Raw genomic sequence first — 19,531 nt, forward strand, 5'->3', positions numbered from 1 at the left:
ATTATCAGTATGTAACACTGTGTGAGCGATCAAAAAATATGAAAATACGAGTTTTTTTGGCCTTTTTGACACCCAAATCGAATTCACTAATTTATTTTTTCACCTCTTTCTCTTAAAAAAAATGATAAATATGTTTATTCATTTGAAATATCGACAAAAAAAAAAACAATTGTAAACGAAGCGCATGTTGCCCATGCTTAGTGTCATTATCTTTCTTCCATGTAACCAAACCAACGAAATACCAATGAAGCTGAATTTTGATCAGCAAAAATTACAGACGCAACTAAATTTCTAAATTTATCTAACAGAAAGAGTCACTGGCCTTAATCTCTCAGATTGTTTGCAAGGAGTAAGACGTTAAATTCAGACAAAATCTCCTGTGCAGATGCAAGACAATCCCATTTAGTCAAATATTGTGCAAGACTTCAACCCTTAACACTTGAGTGACGTAAATGTTCCGTCAAATTCCAATAAGCGCGAGGATCTTGTGGATCTTGGGACCTATGAAGAAAGGAAGTGTAAACCTACAATTACAAGGAATATTTAAATAAGATCTGAAATATCAAAAGTACGTTATGTTGATTTACCTTTCAATCGACTTATTTTGAGGACTCAAAATGCATAAAGTGACAAAATTTGATGATTCTAAACCAATCAATTTTTATAGTATTTAATTATAACCATAAAAATTGAAAAGAATGTCATAATCAAATACTTTTCAGTAGACTCATAGTACCAAAGATGCATAAAGTTACAAAGTTTGATAATTTAAAGCCAAACAGTACCCCAATAATAATTAAAAATAACCATTAAATCGCAGGGGAAAAAACACAGTCCTCTACTTTTCAGTACTTTTGTAAAGTGCCTATGCATCCCATTACGTTTTTTAAACGATCATAGGCCATATAAAAGTTGAAATTAAATGTCCGTGAATGAATTTCACATTCATTCAATAAAAAATTCACAATATATCACTGTTAAAAATAAGATTGACAATATTAGAACATGGTTGTATTTTATTCACCATAAAACATTTACAATCTACAGGTGACAGCATGTTAGACTCTGGGAGTACTCGATTCAATCTGTCTGGGATGTCATTCACTACTCTAGATAAGGATAACGACAGGGCCAGTGGGGGGAACTGTGCTATTAGGAGAGGAGGCTGGTGGTTTAATTTTTGTCATCATGCTTTCCTTAATGGTCCCTGGTCCCCGGGATCCTGGATCGATCCGTGGTATCCTACAGTGACGGATGGCAGTGAAGTAAAGGAGACTGTAATGATGATAAAACAACACTGATAGTTATATGATGTTGATTGAAAAAAAGATACATGTAATATTATATCTATTCTGAGAGAACTACTTAAGGAAAATCAAATGTAATATATATTGAATATTTTTCTAATCTTCATGAAATATTGGACAAAATGCATACAAGTACTAGCCAATGATGTAATTTATCTAATATTAATATACTGATCTTTTTATAATCTATAATGTATTGTTGTTATTTGTCATATAATAACAGGGATAACAAAGAGATTACTTATAGTTCATGAACTCTACATAAAGTTCCCGGTAGTCAACAATCAGAGCTAATTTTTGAACTAGCAGTATTACCTCTCTATCTATATACTGATGGTCATACTCAGATTTACTTTTATTCAATTTTATCACACAAAAACCTGAAATGCGTACATGCATATAATATATATGGATGATATTAAAAATATGGAAGCTTAGAACGGTATTAGAAATCTAAAGTGCCTTCAATACTTCACAGGTTCAGAGCAGCAGAGCTAACACGGATCGACCTCTTCTTCATCAGAAATTTGATCAAGAGCAATGAGGGAATGCGCATTTTCTATCGACCGGTCTCATCTGTTGTACATGTGTGCTCTTTGTCTTTGGATCTTTGAAAGATCCGTTCTACGCATAAATACATGTAACAATAGCCATATAAGGTATCCCAAGGTAGCCGGTGTACATTATATTAGCAATTTTATGTTTCCTGCAAATTTAATTTTAAAAAAACTGGTTCTACCCTTTAACTTTTGGATAAGTCAACTTACACCGTGACCTTAAAATTTAAATAACAATAAAATTAGTAGGGGTGTTGTAGTTATTGCTTTAAGAGATATAACTGGGTCACTCCAGTGTTGCAAGATACAGGTGCACTCTGTGCATACGTAAGACCTATTGACGATATACAAAATAGATTTTTGGTGTTTCTCTAGCCATACTTTTGAATTGGAATCTGCGGTTTTGCTTTCTTTATCTACTACCTGACTTTTCCGAAGAGCGCTTACTTTTACATTTGACGGCTTACTTTTACACTAGGACAATGTACGGAAGCTCTTCTACGATGTGAATATAACTCAACATTTAATTCAACGAAAATAATAGATTATTTCAATGCACATATAAGTTGTCCTTGAAGAAAACGACAACCATTCTACCCTAAACTCTCAGTATTCACATGTAAGTACCCATAACACAATTACTACATGTATGACCATTTGAAAGTTTTTTGAATTTATATATTATCAATTCTATACCTCCTTAAGCTTGTCTATATAAATATTAAGAACACTAGCAGATATCGGAAGATTTTCGTGTTGTCATTTTACTAGTTCTGAATATCCATTATAAATACTATAAAAGATATTCATTCTTCGTAGTTTTCTCATTTTTAACTGACTTATTATACCCCCGCTTGAAAAGCAGTCCCAGAGTGGGAAGGGTATATAGTGATGGGGTGTTTGTCCATCTATCCGTCTGTACGTACCTCCGTCCACCTGTAGGTCTGTCCGTCTGATACACTTTGAAATGCCAATTTCCTATCCAGGACAACTTTTCTACCATGCACTTAATGAAATCAAAAGACGTTCGATTCTGATATTTAAGGTCTTAAACTTTTTTTGCCAAGCATATTTTTAGTTTCTACATACATAGCTAAATTAAAATTCAAATCAAAAAATGGGGGTCAATATGCTTCGTTTGGCGCTACAGCACATTTAATATGACCTTTTTGCACTGAAATTTGTGTCTTAATTAACAGTTACATCTTCAACATTTTCCTTCCAATATTTTTATCCAATTAAAGCATGAAACAAAATAAACTCTAAGTCTGTTTTTAAAAAAGACACTTTTTAATTGTGACTAAGAAAATGTTTCAACTTTGTTTGCATAATCAATTATTTGACCTTTCTGCACTAATAAATTGTTTTTTCTGGTATTGAAAATTTAATAAGTAAGAAATTTATTATAAAGTCTTAAACTTTTTCTGAATTTAAGCAAATAGGTCAAAGTTATCTGGAATTTTTAGAAAATAACATCAAAAGTGGGGGTATATGATGTATATATGTATATGATGTAAATTTTCAGATATTACAAAAAAGTGTCAATTTATCGCTAAAATTCCCAAGAAGTCTTGATTTTTGCAGACAGTCAATTTAAAATCTCCTTCATAGAAAACACTATATAAATCATCGTATACAAGGTTCTGTTTCATGTCACGTACCTCCCTAACAAAAAATACTATTATTAACTATATATAGTGTTAACTTTATCTTACTGTAGTTAAGTATAATTATAACTTTGATACTTTGAAAGCTTTGATTTACTATACTGATAACTTTGACACTTTGAAAAACTTTATCGAAAACATTGACACTTTGAAAAAGAATATTCAAAACGTTGACATTTTGAAAAGGTTCATCAAAATTTTGATATTTTGAAAAAAACTTCTGCGAAAACTTTGACACTTTGAAAAACTGTATCAAAAACTTTGATCCTTTGAAAAAGTTTTTAAAAAACTTGGTACTTTGAAAAACTTTGGCAAAACGTTGACACCTTGATACTTTGAAAAACTTTATTGAAAACTTTGATACTTTGAAAAACTTTATCCGAAACTTGATACTTAGAAAAACTTTGGCAAAAACTGAGACACTTTGAAAAACTTTATCTAAAACTTAGACACTTTGAGAAACTTTATCTAAAACTTTGACACTTTGAAAAACTTTGGCAAAAACTTTGATTTACTGTAAATCTATTATAGCCGTAAAGTACGGAAAAAACTTGAAAGTGATTATGACATCATAATGGATCTAGCACCAAAGAGCTAGTCTACTGACATTTACTAGATCCCGACCTTAAGTCCAAGCCCATTTCATAATCCTGGGACCAGGTGAAATATCTCGCAAACCCAACTTCAGTCTCTGCCCTTCGTGTCACTGCTTTATCTTGCCTAGTGTAAATTAACCAATTTCCTGTTATTATCATGTTTTAAAGGTATTTCTTTGTTTTATCGATCATTTTCTTTCAATAACACTTCACATGCTTTTATTCATATCTTAACAAAATCATTTATAAGTATTGTAAAGCGTATACAAACTACTAGTTTATGTAATTTTGCACTTTATAAATTAATAAAATAATAATAATTAAAAAAATGGCATTTGCAAAAAAAAAAAAAAAAAAAAAAAATTACAATAATAGTAAAAAAAAAAAGTATGTTATTATGAAGGTGTTTTTCAAGCGTGTATAGCTCTTTAGTCTACCCACTAAAACATTTTAAATAGTTTCAAATGAATGGACGATTCTGGTTTATTTAAATCACTGTCAAACGATCCTTTTGTCAAGAGTAGAGCTATATACTTCCTGCTCAGCAGGTATTTAAACTTTGGAGTATTTCCAAGTAACGCTTGAATTAAGAAAACAAGAAAATTGAATCATGAAAAAAGTGTGGGCAGTTTTCTTCATGTCCGGCTTCATATGTGCCAGTTCCCAGTATATTTATTTGAATGAAAGAAACGACTGCAACCGTAATGAAGAGAATATTGGAACACTTTCTGCTCTTCTGGACGAGATGAAAAAGATTCAGCACGAAGTGGATGAACTACGGAAGGAAAATGTGGAACTCAAAGATTTGGTAACAAACCTTTCGACGACTAAACTTCAACAAGAAGTGTTTGAACTGCGGCGGGGTTATAGGGAAATTAAGGATTTGCTGACAAACCTTACACCAAAAGGTTTGTATATTACAAACATTTAATTTGAACACACGTATGTGTGGGGTTTTTTTTTACCGGGTATTGTCATTGATGACATTGTGTGCATAATTTTACTGGTCCATTGTCATTCACTTTGTTACTCAGGGAAAACACATACCTGGACAACATGCAGCCGTGCGGGTATGTTAAGGAAGCATACAAGTCATTTTTCAGGAAATTTAGACTTTTTAAGGAAAATTAAGTTTGATAATTTACCAAAATCGCTGATGAACATAAACTATTATTGTTTATTGCATAAAGATTAAAGAGTGTCTAACGCAACGACGTGCAACATCACCACGGCATCACGTGACTTTTATTAATAGCGAAATTTTCTTTAATAAAAAGCTAACAGAACAACAATACCCCGGAGTTTAAAACTTTCTTTGAGTAAATAATGTAGTTGAAAAACATCTATTTTGCCTAAAAAGTGCTGCTAGAATCCCACTGTCCCGTCAGTAAAATAATTAATCCACACATTTGCACGAAACCTTACCCGATATTTTGAATTTTTTACATATGAACCAAGAATTTTCGTACATGTAAAAACATGCTTAATTCGGGATTCTAGCAGCACTTTTCAAGTATTTTAGGAGGCAAACTTTCCATCGGTACAAATCTTATGTTTTGAAATATACAGCTTATTGTTGTTCTGTTGCATTATTTTTGTCAGAAATGACAGAGGAAAGGCCGACCGGGATATGTATATAGCTGACTGTCTTCTAAAGAGAATATAATCGATGAAAATAAATAAGCATACATGCTTTATTTACTTAACTCCATATGAATTTCAAAAAATATTCACAATATTTGCTTTTAAACTCCATTTTTCTTTTCTTTGTACATGCCATCTCAGCCAAATTCTCTTTACACGACATGATCAATTCCAAAGTTACTCGATGTACAAATATGACGTCATCGCTGGTAGATTTTAATCAAAATGATAGAATACAGCATAACAAAATAAGAACATTTCATTTTTGTTAATGTTTACATGTTTCAATATATTTTCTTTAGTTAAATTACGTCTCTAAATACCGATATTACGAAAACTTGTGTTCTAGAATTGACGTCATCTCGCCTACTATGACGTCATAATGTAGCACTGAATTAGTCAAGGTAGAATATTTTGTATGCTTCCTTATTCCCCCTGCGCGACGATAATAATTTTATAACTCACTCAAGTTGCATATGGTTAGGTTTTGATTTTCAGAACGAACAAAAATAATAAAATAAATACCTTTTTCCTTATTATTATTTAAGTAATGAAATGAAGTATGATTGCACATCTGTAGGGATATAAATACGGGTTGGTCACAAGATTAAATTCCATTAAGCTTGAAGGGCTTTATGATGAATTTATTCTCGTACCAACCCATATTTATAGCCCAATAGATGTTTTAAAATGATACCTTATTACTTATGTTTACATTTAGACATTCATACTTTTTATTTACCTGATTATGGTTTTTAACGTGTGAAATGCATTATTTTTCAAACCCGACGGCATGTATATAATCCACTGAACACGCGTCGACCCTTTAAGACGTCACTGAAAAATTACGTCAAGAGTTTATCCATACCCACTTCTATGATTTCTTAACCCCGTACCAATATTTATACACTTATAGATACGTATTGCTTTCAGAAGTGTTAAATAAAGGAAAGTGTAAACAAATGTTAATATGGAATAATGAGAACATTCAGTATTTGAACTTTTGACGGATATTAAAAACAACCCCCCTCCCAAATCAATATAATAAACACGATTGCAGTGTGACGTTTTTTTTTTTACCCTTTTTAATATGTTTTGCGTTAAAGTAACTGTGGGTCTTTCAAGTCTGTATATCAGATAGAAATTATAATACCAAATAACTTTTATATAAATCTTTATTAAAATAAATTAATTTGTCAAGGATGGGTTGTAGAACTGTAATAAATTATATAAACAAATTCTTTCTAAGAAATCAATAAGAATGGGATTAAATATCCCATATAAAATTTTCCCAAATAGGGGACCATCTGCTTTGGGTTTGCATTATATTTCTCCGTCCTTGTCATATTTAGGCAAGTGAGCAAATCTGCAGATGACAGCTGTCATCTGTTTATATTACATTACGTTGCTAGTGAAATGACGTACGGTCCGCACCCCTTTCCCGCAATTAGACCTCAACCGGAAGTTTATTGTGCTATGCGATCTCGATGTATTTAAAAACAAAGCGAGATTCGCGGGAATTGGAGTTATGTCAGTTGGAGGATTATGCTAGTGTTAACAATGCCGGAATAAAGTAGGTTATTTACAAAAGTTACGATTTAGGGAACTGCCTGTTTGTGTATTAATCTTTCGTATAAGATTATTTGTTATCTTACGTTCCACTCTAATGGAGGAAACTTGACAACATGTCGATAAAAACAAATGGCATTAAATTATTAAATATCAAAATCATAAATGGTAACAGATGTTTCAACTATACATTTGGCTTTTTGACATCATTGACAACTGATTGTTTTCAATAAAAATGAAGATCTTAAGTGTATCTATATTGTCTTTATGCACTTATTAGGTTTATTTTTTTTATATAAAAAGTTTTGATTGTACACCCAAGTAGCCTAAACTTTATATTTAAAAGATACTTTGAGTTTTTGGTTGAAAAATCTATCTGACATTTAGAGACAATGTATTCGACCAATATGTTTGAATTCCCATGGGTATCAATTGCACTTCGTTAGTAGTTGATTCATTTCTTTATTCATATGAAGCAGAATTTGTTCAAAATTTGATATGAGAAAAGAAAGACTACCGTTGTGGCATTCAACTCGAATTTTTTAGATTGTTTTCCAGTTTCCGTATTTTTTTCATGAAATATCCCAGTGAGCACGAATTAAAAGATATCACAGAGTCTGTTTCATGTACATATAACATATAGACATGGAAAGTAATGTAACCACAAAAATTCATGAAAGAGTTGTTGAATTTATTTTTCCAATAGTCAACGTTCCTTACTACTTCGCCAATGCCCCCTTTTCTCTTGCATATTGGGTTTATATCTCTCCATTAATATTATTCGCGAGAGCATTTATATGACTGAACAAAACTTTAAGTGATCGACAAACACACTGAAGAAAAAAAAATCAACAGTCTCGTTTAAATTCACCATTTTGCCAGTTCTGTGCTCCATTCAATAATCTTGTCAGAAAAAACATTTTATCATTAAGTCAAATGCTGACTAATGTTTTTCATTTTTGTTTTGCATCATTGTTTACACACTAATTTTTGACTGATTTTGCCGTTAATCTCGAGCATGACAAAGGCTTGACTGGCAGACAATTCAAGAGATGCTCACTCCTTAAATGAACCTGATCCCACGTCTAATGTTTTTTTTTTTATTTTTGAGGGGACTTTTGAGATTGAATACTGCTCCTTTTCTCCATGTCTTTCATTAATCAATAGGATAATTTATGACGCCAAATTTGAATTACTTGGACCAATTATAACACCAAAATAAATTTCTTTTTGTCTTTTAAACCTTATCTATGAAATAAAAAAAAATGCAATGTTCAATTTATTTTATATAAGGATAATATTTGCAAATGTAAATACGTACATATATCATCTCTAAACAGACAAACCGGTATGTTCGTTTCTTATATAGCTAATGAATAGTCTGTAATAAAATACTACCAAAAATCTAGAGAATTTTAACGTTCAATATCTTGACGTTTTATTGAACGCTAACTTTGTATTATGAATATGAGTATGCCCGAAACATTCCGAATACGAGCGTTCAATATCGAACGCCCCGTTGTAAACAAAAATAGTCGTCTGTTCAAATTCTCAGAGCTAAATTAAAGAAAGGAAGTGGCATCTAGGTAAGATGAGTTTATTTTTCACACAAAAAAGAAATTATTTATTAAAATATAATACGTATTAGACCAATTAAACCTAAATAAACAAATCATTTCGCTCGTTAGGGTCATTGGAATGATGCGATATTGAACGCTAACAGGACAGACGTTAATTTAAATACCGATACTAAATCAAAGTACTGAAAGTACTGAAAAGCGGTTAGCATGCTTTCATCTAATATGTACCGAAAAAGTGCATAAAATGATGATATTTAAGTATGCATATCTTTGTCTAATGTCATCAAAGAAGAAAAACCCAGACATTCTGTTTTTGTAATACTTTACTCAATAGTAAAACCAATAACATTCCAAACTGATGTCACAGATGGATGCAATCTAATTAAAATTAGATGTTCCGAATCAGCTAATGCTTCTCAAACATCTAACAACATCCTATTTGGGGTCATGTAGGAGTGAATCTTCGATTAGGCAAAGAAAATGGTTCCTCCGAAATCCTGGCTAATAGTTCAGATGGGTTTCTTGTTTTCACCACCCAACCAAAACACCCGAGGAGTTTTGTAGCAAAAAGATATGCATTGCAAAAGTTGTGTTATGTATGACGTGTGGAGTATCTTGTATAGTTTGTGCTCTTTCGTTTGCATTATTCACGTTTAGATGCCAGACTGCAGAAGATACATGAAAAATTATTCCAAAATTACTTTAATTCAACGTTAGACAGTATCAATAATGATGATATGTAGCCGTGGAATTAATTTGAGAACTGTTTACCGAGGCTTGAATCTACATGGCCAAAGTGTTTGTGTTTACTTGTACATGTATTCATGATTGAAAGGTCGCTCTGATGTGACCCCGAATGGGATGTTAGATGTTTCAGAAGCGGTAGCGGATTTGGAACATTTGAATAAATTTTAATAAGATTGAAATGCATGTTTCAAAATTTAAACATGAGATTTCTTCAGTTTGAAAGACAGGAAGTGCATTTTTAAAAATTCTCTCTTGATGGCATCCAATTGTTCTCTGGATAAAAAAAATTATGTTGATGTTGAAAATTTCATTGTCTTTTATTCTCCATTGAATCTGAAATTAGGTAATTGTAAAGCCTACTATAACAAACAGCTAAAAAAATGACAAGTTAAATTCTTTAGATTAATGGATTTGGAGTAGTGTAGATCTACAGCTGGCTAGTCAGAGAAAAAAGGATGGCTGAGGAGAGACTTTGTAAATGAATTGATATCAGAGAGATTCAGTTGTGTAGGCTCATCGCGGCAATATAATTAACCTGTCAACGAGGGATGCTTACTTTTTTTAGGCAACGGATCCCACCTCTTGAACTTTCAGGAGTCAGCTTTTCTTCTAAAATCGATCATTAATCATTCTGTATTTTGATACAGATACTGAATACTTCCTTTATAGTAATATTATAAACTACTACTTCTACGGGAAAACTGGCGAGTAAACAAGATTATCAAGCTTTATGAAATATATTTTATTGACTTTTCAAACAAGTAAATGTTCGAATAAAGTAAATGGTATATGAGAATCATTTGAAAGAAGTCTTGCACAATATAAGGCACAATATCTAGATAAGGACATATAAGGTGTTTTATCATATACTCTTCATGCAATATTGTTCTCAAATAAAACATGAAAAGGAAAGTTGTGTATTCAATCAATACTAGTATTTAAAAATTCAAATGTACATTAAAAATCAGTGTAACTTAAGAAGTTATCAGTGTCACTTTCTTCAATATGTCGGTTAAACAATATACACTGATTTCTTTTCTATCAATGTGCCTCTAAACACCTGTATTTTAATTTTATTCTTCTCAAACGTTTAAAACAATAAACGACAAATTGGACAAATTCAAATTTTAAAAGTATTTTCACAGCTAATAATACGTTCCCTAGGAATTGATCAAATTTTCAAAACTTATAAATAAGCATTTATATTTTAAATTTTTGCTAATTGCCAAAATTTTTCATACCTCATTCTTCTGTGAAAATAATATCGGTTGATTTTTAGAAGAGGATCACAATGCTGATTAAAATTAATATATATTTCTCCATTTTTTTTCAAAATTGATTTTACTACTTTAAGTGCTCCATTATTTTTTACAAAACTAATAGTAAGTAATCCCTTATGATCGATTGTTATAAATTATCAAAGACGGAGTAGAGAATTTATCCCTGGAAGCAGAGCTTTTATAATCTGTTTATTAGACAGAGAAGAAAAGAGAAGAAAAACAAACGTTTCATAGTGGAGGTAACCCTATTGTTTCCATAAAACGTTACAAAAAGTGTAAAACTTACAGATGCGTTCGGTGTTTTTATAAAAGCGCTTTTCAGGTATTAACTTAATAAATGGTGTTTCTTAATACTTTGGCAAGTAAAATCAAACTCGATCGAGAGATTTGCTGATGTTTTTGCAGTATGTAATAACATCCAACCTGCTGTATAATAAACTTTCAAAAATAAACTAACAGTTGTCAGAAATCGCTATCGCGCGATACACATGTAATAAGGACCAAATTCTCAGTTCTTAAAAGTAAGTGTTGTAAGTATTGTCAATGCTTTGGTTAATATACTAATAAGAATTCGATATAATCGTTATAATAGCCACTCTTCATACACAGCATATACTTCGTTAGTACCAATTATATAGTAGGGGCTGGCTTTAGTCAGACTTCACAGCATATTGTCAATCTCTAACCAGGGGGCGTATTACGCCGACAGTATACAAATCATTTGCTGAAGTTACCGCTGTCGATAGGTGGGTCCTTGTGGAAGTTTCCGGTTTTGGTTGCAGAAGGATAAGGTTACGAGCGATAAAGCGATGCCGATAGGTAGCGCCTTATGGAGGTTTCCGGTTGCCGACACATGCCATATAGCGGCTAGCGAAGCTAACCGCTTAAAAATCATCATTTTGATGTTTTTTTAGTAGGAATAATTATTATGAATTATGTGGAAATGTTTTAACTATATAATAAAGGAGTTATTGAACTTATATTGGTGAAAATGGCACTCCTTGGCTGTTCAAATGCACTCGCAAGCTCGTGTATTTGAACAGCCAACTCGTGCCAATATTCACCAATATAAGTTCAATAACCCTATAATATTGATAATTATTGAGGTTTCTTCTTATTGTACTGTTTAAAAAAGTGAAAAAAATCTAACAAATCAGTGGGTTTTTTATTTGATGATAGGAATTTGACTATTTGATATTAAACTCAGTGTCAATCAACTTAGTTTTATCATTCTGTCTATACTCGTAGGATCCAAACTGAGTTCAAATTGTAAGGATCTATATGTAAACGGACAAGCAATCTGGTGTTTATGAAATATATCCCTTTGAAAACAATAGCCAAAAGAGCGTGTACTGCGATATGGAGACAGAAAGTGGAGGGTGGACAGTAAGATTCTCTCTCTCTCTCTCTCTCTCTCTCTCTCTCTCTATCTCTCTCTTGAATTACTTGTAGAATTTCCCTTATGGGACACATAGGAAAAATAATTGGCAGAGAAATTAGTTTGAATTTTAATGCTTTATTTTCATTTCTGTTGTTTACCCCTAGGCAATCCAGAAACGTACGAGTGGATCAGTCAGTTTTGACAGGACATGGACGGAGTATAGAGATGGTTTTGGTTATCCTAATGATTCTTATTGGATTGGTAAATTCTTTTTTACATCTTCTTTAACATACAGTTCTTAATTCTCGCGTTGATCTCTGAGCACGACATATACTTTAGCTACATCAAGAGGTTTCGGTTTTGTTTTCTCATGGGAAAGTCTTTAAAATTACGTTTGAATCCTCAAGTGTTCATCCGTGAAATAATTCTGCTTTTTTTTAAAGTTTTTTTAAAGAATAACAAATGTTTTTGAAAAAAATGATTGTTTGCAAAACATGCTGCTTTCATCTGTCGTTTCGTTTTACATTTATACCGAAGCTCTTTCCTTGCAATTCGAAGGCATCTTTTGATTTTCATAGCCTCTGGTATTTAAACTGCTTTATCCAGAGTGGGCCCCTGTACGGATTGTTATTTTTTCTGGATTTGTTCACATCTGAGTCCGCAAACAATTTGTCTCTAAGAGTATCGTTTAAGACCTGAAAATTACAGTATTCAGAAAATTTACAAAATTATGCGACATAATCATTGACATTTTCGCCTTCTTTTTGTTTTCTTTTACAAAAACATAATCCTTTCGCCAGGGTTTTCGGTTATCAATGATTTTACAGATTATCATTTTATACTAGACAAAGAATACATTAGTATAACGTCTGGCAATGCAATATGACATTTCTGCGATAAAGTGGTAGAAGCTGAACACATAGAAAAGTAAATATAAATATCTTATTGGTTGTTTTCACAGTAATATACTGTTGTTAATTCATGTACACTGAATGCAAGAACACAGAAATTATAGTGCATATACCCTTAAATTATTAAAAGTCAATACATTTCGTACTCTCTGACACACATCACGTATCTCTCTGAATGTTTAGTTATATTATGCTGCATCACATTTCAGCGATTCTGAAATAAATAATATTTTCTATATATCAATGGCATATATTGCCCCACAATTATATGTTTAAGGGAATGACGTGATTCATCAACTTACTAAGGGAAGTAACTCATCCCTGTACGTCTCCATCACATTACAAAATGGTACAACCCTGTATGAACGTTATCATCAGTTTTCTGTGTCGGGTGAAGATGACATCTACAAACTATTTCTTGGAGGTCCAGCATCTGGAACTTTAGGCAAATATATAATAAGTATAATGTTTGATTTGAGCCTACCATAGCAGAGAGAGAGAGAGATAAATAGCATGATAATGATATACACAACTGAATGAGATAGACTGAGATCTGAGATTAGACAAGATACATAATGATTATGAATTAAAGCTTTCGGAATTTTAGACTGATCTTTCAGCAGAAATATATAAGAAGCCACAGTTCTTTATTCTAAAAATTAAAAAAAGTTAATTTAATATGTCCCCTTAGTTCAACAAGCTCAGAAATGCCTCTAATATCATTGTATTTTTCAAGTCATAAAGAACAAATGTCTTTAATATTTTACAAGGTGAAAAATTGATATGCATGTTAATTATAAATGAAATTGGGTATCCACGATTTTAGCAATATTGTTTTCATTATTTTCATTTGAATTTTTAAAATATCGTGAATAGTATTTTGATATCAGGTAGCCATTTCTTGGCTTTAGAAGAAAGGCAAACAATCGATATTTTCATGTTAAAACCGTAATTTACTATAATTTTTTTTTCAAAATCTTAAATTTTAATTATCATTCTTACCTTTAATCATTTTCGAAAGAGCAAAGCACCATCATTTCTTTAACATGAAAAATATTGTTTTCGTGTCATTGGGCTAAAAAAATAATATCAAAGCTGGATAGGTATCCCTACTAAGTCAGAAACGTACTGATATTCCCATTTTACTGAAAACATTAGATAATTACTGACAAAGACAAATTTGAAAATGCTAACAATCGTACTTAGACAGTTATTCAAATTTAGCAGCGGCTGCGAAGGAATACATTAATAAACAATCAATAAATGTATTTCTTAGAATGAATAGGAGGAGATGTAAATTGTAATTATTTCACACTTTATTTAAATTAAATTCACACATACATGTAGATCATCGAATACGTTTGAATTATTTCAGTAATATCAGTAATGAAATGGTCAATTAAATTTTCTGTGATCTGCAACTTTTAATTTCCAATATTAAAATAAGACCGTTTCTAAATTGAATGTATAAAGCAAACACACAATTTCCCACCTCTGCAGCCTCCCAGAGAGCGAGAACAATAGGGATAGTTATTATCAGTAAATGTCAGCACTTGTATAAGTATTTCCACAGGGACTGTAAACAGGTCAGTACTCATTGACTGTCAGTGTTTCAACATCGACTTAGATTGTCTTCACTTTTCTAATGTTATCAGCACCGCGAGTAAAAAAAAGTATTTGTCTAAGTTTTGCAGTTAGAATAGCAGATAATCAGTGATATTTTTTTTATCTTGCAACCACCCCTTGCATTGGCCTAATAAAGGTTAGGTAACCTAAAAAGCTAATGTTTTATTAGGTCAATGTCCTTATAAAGCCTCCTGTATGTATTCAGACGTTCTAAAAGCCTTGTGACGTGACGTATATTGCATTGTTTACGCTATGGCGTCTTAGTTTCTACTGCAGAAATGTGTCTAAATCGGGTTGAAAAAAGTTCAATTTGGAGGTAAGATGAAAATATATTTTGTAGGATAAACGATATACACGGTAACTGTCTTGAAATATAAGTGATAATTGGGCTCGGGTCGAAAACTTGATGGAGAGCTCGACAGGCCTCCCCCTCTATCACGCGTACGTTTTCGTACCCTCGCCCAAATATCGCCTATATTTTAAGGACGTTCGAGATTTTGAACGTATCTTGGTCAGGTCCTTTATTTATAAAATTCTGCATCATTTTTTAAGTTTTAACATTAAACCTGAATTCTGCAGTGCAAATTTAACTATATCCAATGAGAAAGCCGCGATTTAATTCAATTCAAGTAGAATTAAGGTAGTATCCTCTACAAAAATTTGAATTTTTCAATTAAAATATGTATATGACAATAAAGTTTTAAACAGATTCAAGACAAACTCCGACCGGCGTTTTAACTTTTAATATGGAACTGACAAACTTTGATACAGGTCAGTGTGCTCGGGACGGCTCTCCGATTCCGACTGATTATCCAAAACAAATTCAACAGTATATATAACAATTAGAATGTGACATGTGTGAAAATGACATTTGAAGATAAATAGATAAAAAACTTTTGACGATTGAGTAAAACCTTAAAACATTTGAGGGCCAGATTATCGCCCTTTTGATGATAACTTGCCTAAAGATAATTTAGCCAATATCAAACGATGACAGGTGTTAAAAACCAATTAGCTTGGATTAACTGAAATCTCCGGTGATATAATTCAAAAGATCAAGATATGTAAATTAAACAAAGAAAATTATTTGCAAAGCTCTAAAATTTAGAAAGAATTGTTTTAAAAACATGAAACTTAAGCTTAATTACAGAAACTAGAAAAATCTTTTAGAACAAGAAAATTTCATCGTAGTAGTAGGATTCTTCTCAAATTTCTATTATTCAAAAATTAATGAAATTTTCACATAATCAAGAAGACAATATCAGTAAGTGATAGTATCAGTGAAATTAAATTTAACCGTTTTATATTAGAGGCAAGGTCAGGTCAATGTCGTTATCTTTTTCCTTGACATTAAGAATAAAAAAATACTGTTGCCAAACATGTGATATCTACTTCTATTTCAAAAGTTTAAAGACTGTTCCTTTTACATAAAAACATATTACTATACCGGATCCACAGGCCTTTAGATCGCTTAGAAAAAAAATGAGGTGTTGAAAAAAAATAAAGGTATGGAACTCTTTTCATGGGGTACCTACTTCCGCCAACAAAATTCTTTTAAATCAAATGGTTTACAATTTTACTTTCTATCCATATCTATTCAAATATAAACAATCTTCATTACTACCAAAGTTCATTTCATAATTCCTTATTATTCTCAGATATTCTGAAATCAATTCCCAAATTGACATTATTTTTTTTACTCGACATCAGCTTGGACCTTCACTAATTGTAAAGCGGGAACGACGGGACAAATTTTTCCCGGAATTTATTCTAAACTCAACGAATAATTGCTCATTTGCATTCAAGCTCTACAAGGTTTTACTTTAATTTGATCATATGGTGTAACTAAGTCAAAAACAACATTTTAGTGGTCTAATTCTTTTGAAAATCGAATGGTATATAATGTGTTGCGGGAAAAATAATTTCTACCATGGCTTCATTTACATTTATAATCAACATGGCTGTAGTTGATGTAGACGTTTTCTCCAAGTCTTTGATTGTGTAAAAATTATAACTAAATTTATCGTTCTTTTATAATTTTGAGAGGCAGAAATTAAGATATTTTCATACGCCACCATTCCGCCAAAAATATAGCCCCTGCTAGTTTTCAAACGCAGTTTACCATTTCAATTTAAAGTTGTACTATTGTGATGAGGAAAGACAAATATGGTCTGTTAAATCCCTTACATCTAAATATATAAGACATATAAGCAAATATACTTGAAATGTTTCATCTAGTCAGAAACCAGGGAAGAATCCTACCTTAAGCTAGGGACTATATATTTTGTTGTGGAAGGCTTTTTAGACGAAAATGATCATTTTTTCAACTTAACACTGTAACAGTACTGCTAATTTTGGATTTCTTTTTTTTTCAATCCTGGATGCACACAAAGCTGCTTTTTGCAGTGAAATTTGTTATGATGGTTCTGAAATATCTATTAAATTATTTCTGATGAATTCTATCAACAAAGTGAGACAAATATTCGGGGGTGGGGTATATGATGTAAAGGTCTTTTTTTTCGTTTAGTTTGAAAGACTTTGTGAGATTGTATCATTTATGTCCGTTTTTCCTATAGGGTACTATAACATAGTAATGTTTCACAAAAAAAAAAAAAAAAAAAAAAAAAAAAAAAAAACTTTAAAGATTTAATGTATAGATGCATGATACGCACATGTACATGAACATTATAGAATAGAATATTGGAATTGATTCCACTCGAGAACCAAACTGAACCAAAATATATCTTATTCAAAAAAACTTTAATACAACAGTAATTAAAACGAAACTGGAAAATAAATGGTTGTTTGCATGAAAAAAAAAATAATTAGGCCCCATGCAAGGCTCGAACCAATAACTATATTATTACTTAGAGCACTGAACGGGTAGCCCAACTTACTGAGCTATCATCGCTACATATATACAGGTGATTATAAAAGGATAAAGAAGCACCACATTCACACATTTGGATTTCTTTGGGAAAAGTTCATTTTTCGTGGTCTCTGGGTCTTCTCTCCATATTTTAAAAATGTGTATTTGTTTCTTTGAATTAAAATACACACAAAAATGTTTGAAAATCATGGAGAGAAGACCCAGAGATAGAATTTTTTTTTTTTTAGAAAAACGTGTTTAAAAATGTAACATTTTGTACCAAATGTCTGATCTTGCCAATTTTCAAGTTATTATTTTGCAAATCAAAGCTTAATTCCGGGAAAATATTTCCCTTTCCTGTTTCACAGGAACTCGATAAATTAAAAAAAAATGTTAAAATTTCATGTGACATGTCGATAAATTTTTCACTTTTCAATTGCGCCCAGATTCCTGCCGAATGCCAGTCAAAAGCGCCCTCGTTCTTTTCAGATATTATTCAAAAAAAGAATGTCAATATACGAAAATTTACATCATATACCCCCACTTTTGATATTTTTTTCTAAACATTCAAGATAAATTTGACCTATTTGCTTAAATTCAGAAAAAGTTTAAGACTTTAAAATAATTTTCTTGCCAACTAAATTTTCAATGCCACAAAAATCACTTTTTATTAGTGCAGAAAGGTCAAATAATTGATTATGCGACGTAATTCGAAAATTTTTCTTAGTCACAATTTCTAAGTGTCTTTTTTAAACAAACTTAGAGTTCATTTTGTTTCATGCCTTAATTGAATAAAAATATTGAAAAGAAAACGTTAAAAATTTTTTTTTTTTTATTAAGACAATTATTTCAGTGCAAGAAGGTCATACTAAATGTACTGTAGCGCCAAAAGTAGCGTATTGACCCCCATTTTTGAATTTTAACTGAGCTAAGAATGTTGATCTAAAGTTATACTTAGCAAAAAAAGTTTAAGACTTTAAATATAATGATCGAACGTCGTTAGACAGGAACCGTGTATTTTATTTGAGTAAAAATTAGGAATGTCGGTACGTTTCTGACTAAGTATGAATGCTTGTAGAGCATTGGAAAGGATACATCGTTTATGCATGCTTATTTATATATTTCTATTTTTTTTTATCCTTTATGATGCTTTACGGAGTGAAAAAAATATGAGTACAGTATAATAAAACTATAAGAAAGTTTTATAAAAAAAATAAAATAAAATGATATTTCATGAGATTATTTTTAATTTATAGCATTTGCTAACATGCCCAGTAGTTTCCAAAATTTATCTAAATTTTAAGATTCATCTTTGCTAACAATTCGTCTTAAGCATCTTAAAAGTTCCAATTAAAATAGCATAATCATAATTTAATCATTAGTGTAATTTATTACATTGAAATCCTACAGCTGACGCTATGTTACATCTGTCTGTGATTCCCTTTGTTTAATTTTGCAGGTGACCGTATGTTAGACACCGGTTCTCCTGATTACTTAGATCTGTCTGGGATGTCATTCTCCACTCCGGATAGAGATAATGATAGATATATTGGTAATTGTGCTGCTCTCAGTAGCCGTAGAGGAGGCTGGTGGTTTAACTGGTGTAACTCCGCCTTCCTTAACGGTCCCTGGTCCTCGGCACTTTGGTCGACACCATGGCATCCTACAGTGACCGATGGCAGACTAATTCAAGAGACTCTCATGATGATAAAGTCCTCCTGAAGTATTACCTAAAACTTGTGTATTGAGAAATGTACATTGAAAATACACTTTTATCCTTTCTTACGTAACTATAGT

The 19,531-nt window shown here is 31.6% G+C and overlaps 1 protein-coding gene across 1 annotated transcript; it reads left to right on the forward strand.

Moving 5' to 3' along the window:
- The first annotated feature begins 4,699 nt into the window (after nt 1–4,699).
- LOC134258139 (ficolin-1-like) lies at nt 4,700–19,456 on the forward strand. Its single transcript, XM_062740687.1, has 5 exons — nt 4,700–5,035; nt 12,196–12,333; nt 12,493–12,589; nt 13,517–13,684; nt 19,194–19,456. Exons 2-5 carry the CDS (start codon nt 12,307–12,309, stop codon nt 19,454–19,456), a joined length of 555 nt encoding a protein of 184 aa, XP_062596671.1. The 5' UTR covers nt 4,700–5,035; nt 12,196–12,306.
- Nucleotides 19,457–19,531: the final 75 nt, after the last annotated feature.

This window comes from Saccostrea cucullata, unplaced genomic scaffold, assembly GCF_032062105.1.
Source record: "Saccostrea cucullata isolate Sc308-1 unplaced genomic scaffold, CSIRO_AGI_Scuc_v1 ctg1248, whole genome shotgun sequence".
NCBI lineage: Eukaryota > Metazoa > Mollusca > Bivalvia > Ostreida > Ostreidae > Saccostrea > Saccostrea cuccullata.

Bases quoted from the DNA above. Each gene is read 5' to 3' on its own strand.
- LOC134258139 (XM_062740687.1), top strand. From the start codon at position 12,307: ATGGAGACAGAAAGTGGAGGGTGGACA. The intron at 12,334-12,492 runs GTAAGATTCTCT...GTTTACCCCTAG, and splicing joins CAGAAAGTGGAGGGTGGACA to GCAATCCAGAAACGTACGAG. The intron at 12,590-13,516 runs GTAAATTCTTTT...TATATGTTTAAG, and splicing joins TAATGATTCTTATTGGATTG to GGAATGACGTGATTCATCAA.